The sequence below is a fragment of the Gekko japonicus genome, unplaced genomic scaffold (genome assembly GCF_001447785.1).
Source record: "Gekko japonicus isolate JY-2015 unplaced genomic scaffold, Gekko_japonicus_V1.1 scaffold1556, whole genome shotgun sequence".
NCBI lineage: Eukaryota > Metazoa > Chordata > Lepidosauria > Squamata > Gekkonidae > Gekko > Gekko japonicus.
This window is the reverse complement of record NW_015173718.1, coordinates 438,341-447,371: the sequence shown is the minus strand read 5'-3', so window position 1 is coordinate 447,371 and position 9,031 is coordinate 438,341. Positions and strand designations below refer to the sequence as shown.

General features: G+C 47.3%; 1 protein-coding gene across 1 annotated transcript in view; it reads left to right on the top strand.

Annotated features, from left to right (window-relative positions):
• Positions 1-9,031, top strand: part of PEX5L (peroxisomal biogenesis factor 5-like) — a gene marked incomplete at its 5' end in the record, with an annotated part of 59,474 nt that overhangs the window by 2,831 nt on the left and 47,612 nt on the right. Inside the window, 2 exon segments of the mRNA XM_015423345.1 lie at positions 5,717-5,843; positions 6,886-6,982. Of these exon segments, the coding sequence (XP_015278831.1) occupies positions 5,717-5,843; positions 6,886-6,982 (224 nt within the window).

Genomic DNA, 9,031 nt, shown 5'->3' with positions numbered 1-9,031 from the left:
ATATTGTACCCCTTTCCACCAGCATACGTTCCCAATTAAAATCCCCCTTATCCAAAAGTAAGGAGCTGCGGTGGCTCAAGTGGTTAAGACGCTGAACTGCAGGCTGTGGAAGGTCAGTAGTTCAGCAGTTCGAGACCCGGGTGCCGCATGACGGAGTGAGCTCCCCTCTCTAGTTCCTGTCAGTATTTGTAATAGTACTGGCAAGCTGTCAGTCAGCCATGAGCAGCAGTATTAGATCCGTCTGATCTAGAAGTGACAGTCAGGGGTCAGGTGACTGGCCGATTGCATCAGACTCTGCCATAATCACCATGAGTCAGCTAAATGTAAATTGCTGCAACCTGATTGGTCTATGTACCTATATATTGAGAACTGTACAGTACTACACATCTCCTTTGTGGGATCGCTTGTCTGCGGAGCACCTTGTCGGAGTGAACAGTGAGTTTGACTCAGAAAGGACTTTGTATATATTCCAGTGTAAATAAACTGTAAATACTCTGTACATACTTAAACAGAGTCTCTGCTACTTTTCGGCGTTTCTAACTACCGTCAGTTCCAGCTCCTGCCAACCTAGCCGTTCGAAAGCAAGAAATTGCAAGTAGATAAATAGGTACCACTTCGGTGGGAAGGTAACAGTGTTCCGTGCGCCTCGGTGTTTAGTCATGCCGGCCACATGACCACGGAAACGTCTTCGGACAGCGCTGGCTCTTCGGCTTTGAAACGGAGATGAGCACCGCAACCCTGGAGTCGGATTCGCCTGGCTTTCGAGCAAGGGAACCTTTACCTTTTACTTTATCCGAAAGTGGCTCTTGTTTGGAGCTCTGCCTAGGAGTTCCAGGTTCACAGAAATCCCAAAGAAACAAGATTCAAGATCCAGGTTTGCTTAGAAGGAGGTTTTAATAAGCAGTGATAGAAATCTGCAGGCTAAGCTTCCATCTGCTGGGTCTCGAACGCACACACACAGAGCGAAATTTAGCCAGACTTCAAGACAAGCTACATAGCTAAAACTAAGCAACTTATACCCTAATTGATGGCTACAAGTCAAAAAATCTTTAATTACGCTATCCCAAACACTAGGATGAGCCAGGCCATCTTGCACCTGGCATCTAGTGGTGAGAGAAAACAAACCAGGCTTCCCAGATAAAACTGCTAACAAGCATGAGAGAGAGGAATATTCTCTTGGGGGTGACCTGACAGCCGTTCCCTCACAGAACTCAAGGCAAGGGCCAGCCTGTAACAAAGATGGAGTTGCAAAGGCTATTCCTCTCTGAGCCCTGTTCATGTGAGTATATTCTATATTTTTCCTCTGTGAGGGTCTTTAGCACCGGCTGATACAGAAGGGAATAAGCACTCTCCCTCCCTCCTGCGGTAAATTCTCTCCTGAAAGTGTCCCCCTTGCATTCCTTGCTACATGTGTGTTTACAACTACATGTGGGTTTTACTACATTTTTTAACAAAGACAACATTTAGTTTGGCCCTAAGTGCCCCTTCAATCAAGCAGCCAGGCGTTCCTGCAGGCTCTTCCCTGCCTGTGTTCATTTATACCGCAATAGAATGTCCTGCATGGAGTTTTGAAGCAAAGGTGTCTGTCTTCAATTCAACTGCAACCATGTCCTAATGATCCTTAATACTTTAATCTCCTTTTCTCTCTTTTTTAAAAAAATGTTATTGAGTTTATTACAACATATATACAAAACAGGAACACAAGAGTATCGTGCAGCCTTGTGATAAGTAAGATATTGAACATACAAGATGCATAGAACTTCATACAAAAATACTTCTCTGTCTCTATCATCACTATCAGTACATCTCTGTCATAATCATCCAACTGCCAAATGTATCATACAACCTTTTTAATGTCAGATATGAAGGCCCTCCCTGGCCCCAGGCAGGCAGGGGTGGGGAGAGGCAGGGAGGAAGCAACTTACCCTCCCTCTTCTCCTGCCTCCTCCTGGCTGAATGAGGGCCGGAAGCAGGGCAGCCGGAAGCTGGGGGTGGGGCGATCCCCCAGAAATGACCTCCTCTTCTCTGTCTCTATCATCACTATCAATACATCTCTGTGATAATCATCCAACTGACAAACGTATCATTCAACCTTTTTAATGTCAGATATATTAAGCAAGTTCATAGGAACCAATTTCTAGGAACCACATTGTGAAAAGCCAAATAACCTAACACAGGAAACCACTTTACTACAAATTTGGATATATATCCCTATCCATATTACTTTGAGTACTTTGATCAGTGATTTTTCCCCATTATATATAGATTCTATATCTTGTTTATGCCACATATGTATGGAAGGCTCTGCCTTCTCTCTCCATTTTGCAGCTATAGCTGTTTTTGCTGCAATCAATAATGTTACTATTCATTCTTTGGTAGATTTTGGGATATCTAGATCTGACCAGTAGTTTAAAAATAAGAGTTTTGGTTCCATAGGTATATTAAAACCAGTCATAATATAAATCTGATTTAACTTCTCCACACAGAGAATTTTAAAGACCTTGCCCCTCCACCAGCAATGCTCAAATGAACCCACTTCTCCACACCTTTTCCAGCACAATAGAGCACATTTAGAAGACATATGAGACAACTGAAGAGGGGTTAAATATCCATGAGAGAGAATTTTAAAGGTCTGAAGCTTTATATCAAATGAAGAGGTATTAAAGATAGGTGACCAGATCTGAGACCATTGATCTGATAATTCCAACTGACAGCTGCTTTGCTACTTTTTTGATATGATGTCTGTTTAGCACTATCCAAAGATATCAAATTTTTATATATTGTGGAAAGTGTGCCCCGTTTTACCTGTCCAGAGGAATTCAGTATTTGCTCTAGAGCTGTAAATGGTTGAGTTATAATAATAATCATAATAATACCTTTCGATTTATTGATCGCTCAATCGGGCAGAGCTGCTGGCTCTGAGCGATTTACAGTTACACAGGTTTCACACAAGGGACTAACAATTTCATAGGGGTAAGGGAGAACAACATACAATTCTTTAAATCGCACACATTTGCAGCCGACGGGGATTTTGTTCAGCTGAAAGCTTCAGACATGTTCCGGACAGCATTCACTTCGGCTTGGCTTGACGACGTTGGTTCTTCCTGGGCTGCTTTTTGAGTCGTAGTGCCGCACTGGCACCGCCTGGCTGGATTGGCCCATCACAGGTTTCTTAATGCCGAAGAGGTCTTTTTTCCAGGCTTACGAGCTTATGAGCTGGACATTCCATTCGCCGGCTAACACCTCCCCTGCAGGGGTTTAGTGTGCCCACCCTCTCTAAGGAGTGGTACCCATTTTATCTACTCGCCGAAGCTTTCAAACCGCTGGGTGGACGGCGAGCTGGGGACAAGGCTGGTAGCTCACACCAGCGCGGGCTAGAAGTGACAGAAACTCTGTTCAGTTCAGATGTTAACCAGAGGATAAATCCTCTGTGCCACCGCTCCCCTAAGTTGGAACAAGTTTAAACATTCAGCTAGGTTTTTTAATTGAAGATATCTATACCAATGCAGGTTATTATTCAGTTTACCTTCAAGCTCAATTTTATCCACAAGGCCCCTTTTATTAGAGATGTCTATGAGCCTTTCCAATTTGGCTTTCCTCCATAATGAATAAAATGAGTGCTGATTTCCAGGCAAAAACCATCCCTGGTTTTAAAAAGAAGAGGAAAAAATACATCTCTGCTAATAATTTTTTCCTATACCCATCCCAGACCAACAATAGAGAACATAAGAATTCATTATGTGGAAAAAAGACGTCTCTGGTAATAATGTTTTTCCTATACCCATCCCAGACCAACAACAGAGAACATAAGAATTCATTATGTTGAATAGCATAAGGTCTCTCACAGGATGCATTCCATATCATATCTTTCAAAGATTTAGTATTAGTAAACTCTTGGCATATAATAATCCAGTCACATTTGGTTTCATATTTGATCATTTTGGTGACATACACTAGCTGTGAAGCTTCATAATATTTCTGAAGGTCTGAATACTGTAACTCTCCATCCCCCTTTAATCTACGCATGGTGCCAAAATTAATACGTGCCTTTTTACCTGCCCATAAAAATTTATCCAAAGATCTTTGCCTTTTTTGTAATAATTGCAACAGGAATCTGATGAATCTCAAATATATTCGGCAACATTTACCATCTGGATAGCTGGTTATGGGGGCGGAGGGGGAACAGAAGGGATATGATGTTTGGGCATTTTGTGTCCGTGTTTTGTCCATTTATATGCAGGTGCATTGACCCCCCCCCCAACAGGGTTTGCCAACCTCCAGGTGCAGCCCTGTAGCTAGGGAGTTTTTTGGGAGGGGGCCTGGGGGGGGTCCCGCCAACTAATTAAATCAAAGCACAATGCAGGTGGCAAGTTGGGGCACTTTGGGGGCAGCCCGGGAAGGAGAGGGCCCAGGAGAAAGACCAGGGGGCCAGGCCCCACGGGCCCCACGTTAGCTATGGGCCAGCCCGGGTGTCACCTGGAAATCTCCCGCTATTACAGTTGATTTTCAGATGACTAAGATCAGTTCTCCTGGGGAAAACGGGTCCTTTGGAGGGTGGACTCTGTGGCATTATATCCTACCAAGGTTCCCTCCCTTTCTCCTGACTCCAGCCTAACCCTGACACACTTCTCCTCCTTTCGTTCACTTTCTTATATGCTCAGAGCTTATATGCTTCTGCTAACATATCTGGCAGGCATCCTCAGTGGTGTCTGTTAACAAGCTTAGTTCCTGATGGTGTTGGGGATGGCTCCTGAAGCCACATTTCATCCGGTGGGGGGATGGCCGGAAGAGGCCGCCTTCTGCAGGTTTGAATTTGGGCAGAGATACACTTTGAGTTTTGACGTTAGCTGAAAACGTGTGTGAAATGTGTTTTGATTGGCCTTTCAGGGCATTGATGCTGCTTTGAGGCCATCACAGTCTGTGCCTATGCCTACTTGCTTTCTGCCTACCCAACCTGTATACTTTGGGCCAAACTACATGTTACACTCTTTGGGCTGTGTCTGAATTCCCTGACCTGATCAGTATATTTGAAGCCTCCCAATGGGACTGTTTCAGGTCTGGAAAATGATGCCCGGGGGGGCTGAAGCCCCAACACACTGTCTTCCTGATCCAGATTGGGCGCCACCCACTTGGGAATTAAGATCCCAGCAAGGAAATCCACTGCTCCACTGAGAAAAGTGCCTCGCATGACCAGAAAATAACAAAACAACATAAGAGAAGCCAGTGTTGGATCAGGCCAATGGCCCATCCAGTCCAACACTCTGTGTCACACAGTGGCTAAAAATACCAGGTGCCATCAGGAGGTCCACCAGTGGGGCCAGGTCACTAGAAGCCCTCCCACTGTCCGTCCGTCCCCAGCACCAAGAATACAGAGTATCACTTGCCCCAGACCGAGAGTTCCTATCTATACCTTGTGGCTAATAGCCACCGATGGACCTCTGCTCCATACGTTTATCTAATTCCCTCTTGAAGCCGTCCATGCTTGTGGCCGCCACCACCTCCTGTGGCAGAGAATTCCATGTGTCTATCACTCTTTGGGTGAAGAAGTATTTCCTTGTATCTGTTCTAACTTGACTGCTCTGCAGTTTCATTGAGTGAATGTACTCTGGATCCAACTCAATGTCTTTCCCAGCCTTTCTAGGATCTGGAGGCAAAGCAGTACCTCTCCGAGCTGCATCTCCCTCACGTGATCTCGTTTTCTTCTTTTCTTCCTCAGTCAACATTCAGGCGCAGCTAGAGAAATGGGATGAAGTGAAGTTTCATGGAGACAGGGCCAGCAAAGGCTTCCCGGTGCCTGAGAGAAAACCTTCATCTTCTAGAGCTCCATCGAAAGAATTTATCTGGTAAAAACACATTTTTTGACCTTCACTCAGGGATAGCCCCACTGTTAGGCAGGCCTCAGTCAGCAGCTTTTATCGTTCAATGGGCAGCCGATTGTCAGTTATTTACATTGGAGGGGATCAACTGACAATTGAGGCCTTCCACCAGCCTAGGAGGGAGAAGCCAGCACAGTAACCGGGATCCTGCTCTGAGGCTATTCACTGCACAAGTTGCCTAGAAAGAAGGTGATGCTGGCAAGCCAGGAGATCTCCAAGACAGACAGTGTTGCCACTAAAAGGCCGGTTCTGAAAGAGAGACAGTTTGGTGTAGTGGGTAAACGCACGGACTCTAATCTGGGAGAACCAGGCTTGATTCCCCACTTCTCCACATGGAGCTGCTGTCGTGACCTTGAGTCAGCCACCGTTCCCTCAGAGCCGTCCTCTCAAGAGGAGTCCTTGAAAGGGCTCTCTCAGCCCCACCTACCTCACAGGGTGTCTGCTGTGGAGAGGAGAAGGGAAAGGAGATTGTAAGCCTCTCTGAGACTCCCAAGCTGAAGGGCGGGGTATAAATCCAATGTATTCTACTACTTTTCCTTCTGATTCTGTGACCTGGGGTGTCCTGAGGTGGGTGCAGATGTGGGGTTTTTGACAAACTCCTCCCATGTCCACTCAGCCTTGCAAGACATCAGGTCTCTCAAGACGTCCACTCTCAAGCCGCTGCCAGTTACCTCAGTGGCAATTTCCATGTGGGGCTTATCGCCCAGGTGACTGGTAGCTTCAGTGGGGAAGTCCAGGGGCTCCAAAAGCACAGGACCTATTTTCTAAGGTCTCGGGCAGAGAAAGGTTATTCCCAGTCCCACCGCCCTTTGAACAAGAGATCGAACCTTTGACCTTTCGCACACAAAGCTCTCCCTCCGATTTACGGCCTCTCTTATTGACCCCTCTAAGGCCGAGGACACGGTCATCATTATCCAGGTTGGATCAACCTAGTAGATTATTGGGCATTTGTTCTCCTGTCTGCTCTGCTGGTGTTGCCATGACGTGTCTGCAAACACATTCTTTGTAGGTCCGCAGAGAACAAATCCCAATCGGAAGCGGCTGGCGTCAAGGCTACGGTGGAATCGGATTCAGCCTCAGATTTGGAGTTAGCCCCTGCACCAAAGGTAAGAAGAGGTCACGAGCAAACCCTGTACTGGAGGCCACTGAGAATTCAGAGCAAGCGGACAGAAAGGTAGCTTCTTGCAAGAAATCTGTGGTACAGTATTGGAGTGTGGATGGCCCAGGCCAACCCTGATCTCGTCACATCTAGGAAGCTAAGCAGGGTCAGCCCTGGTTAGTATTTGGATGGGAGACCACCATGAAAGTCCAGGGTTGCTACGCAGAGGCAGGCCGTAGCAAACCACCTCTGTTCACCTTTTGCTTTGAAAACCATACAGGGTAACCCTAAGTTGGCTGTGATTTGTTGGCACTTTCCATTGGAGTGTGGCTGTCCTTGAAGAACTTTCCCCCAAGAATTGGAATTTGTATGTGTCACATGAGCTCGACGACCCCTCGTCACTGTCGCTGGCCCCCTGCTGCTCCGACTTATACGCCACCGCGGCCTGCCTCCCGAGGAGTGGGAAGGGGGAACCACAGAGGCCTCAGATGTTCGGGAGGGCAGGAGGTTACGTCACCACCCTCCGCACTCCCTGGGCACACTCAGACACGTCTCTCTCTCGCTTCTCCCTTCGGTGCTGTCAGTGTTGCTTTCTCCTCCCCGGCCTCCGCTTCTATTCCCCCTTTTATTCCCGCCCCGTATCACCTTCTCCTTTCTGTGGTCCGCCCTCCCACCCCAGTTATGGCCCCGCCCCCTCCTCTTGTACCAGGATGCTGGGCTGGAGTGTGGCTTCCTTCCAGCCCTAGTTTCCCTGCCCGTCCCACATCTCTCTCCCTCCGTGCCGCTCTGTGCTGTGGTCGGGCCCTCTCCTGTGGTCGTCTCCACTCCTCCCAGGGCACCCCCCTCCTGCGCTGGCCACTCCCCGGTGGAGGCTCTGCCCAGGCGCCGCGGAGCTGCCTCGACGGGTCCCGGGAGCTGTGGGCTCTCCTTTGGAGGTTTTCAAACAGAGGCTGGATGTCCATCTGACAGCAATGCTGATTCTGTGAACTGAGGCAGATCATGAAAGGGAGGGCAGGAAGGGTTGCCTCCGGTAGGTTCCTTTGTCGTCGGTGCTCAGGTGGGCGGTGCCACCGGAGTCCCAAGCGGCGGTGGCCAGCCCTGGGGAGTCTTGCCCTCGGGACAGTATGTAACAAGAGTCCTAGAAATGCTGGAGGGGGGGATTAAAACGGCTGACAACCAGTGTTCCCTTTGTGTGAGCCAGCTCACAGTTTTTTAGCCTCCGGCTCACACATTCTTGTCTTAGCTCAGGAAGGATGGCTCCAGAGCAAACTAATTTATGCAGTAGCCAAATCAACTTCTTCACAACTTTAATGCCAGTAGCTCACAAACACAAAGTAGAATTCTTGCCCACAAGATTTCACAGCTTAGAGGGAGCATTGCTGACAACCTTTGCTCCTTAAACCAGCTGTGACTTCAGTGCACCTACTATTCATAGCTCACATTTAAGGCAACACTCATCTTTTTAATGTTACTGTATAAGACGTGAGCTGATTTTTAAAAACTAGCCTGACCAGCTGTAAGATTTCATAAATGCATTAGAACTTCTACCAAGCAGGTGTGGTCTCCCACAGTGGGAGAAGGAAATGTCCTCCTTGAAATCTCTCCTGGCTGTGGTTGAAGGCAGGAGGCTGTGAAAGCAGACCGTGGTGATCCATCAAAATGTCAGTCCTGTTTGGATGATGGGACGTCACTGGATATTACTCAATTTCCAAAACAACTCTGGGTCAGTCTGAAAGTTCAGCTTCTTTTATGGTTTTCTTCACACATAGGACAAAATGGTAGTTGTCCTTATTTCAGTTAAATTGGCATCTGTTTTTGCATCGGTTGTATAGAAATGAAATAAAAATTAAATTAGAGATAAAATTTCTAGCAGTTTTGAATCCAAGGGGGGTATTTTGAGGGGAGGGACACCCAGAAATTTTGAGAAAATTCGAAATACACTCAGTACTCTTTAATCATCCACTTTAATACACAGTCACACAGTCGAGTCTGACTCTTTGCGACCCCATGGACCACATCACGCCAGGCCCTCCTGTCCTCCATCGTCCTCCGGAGT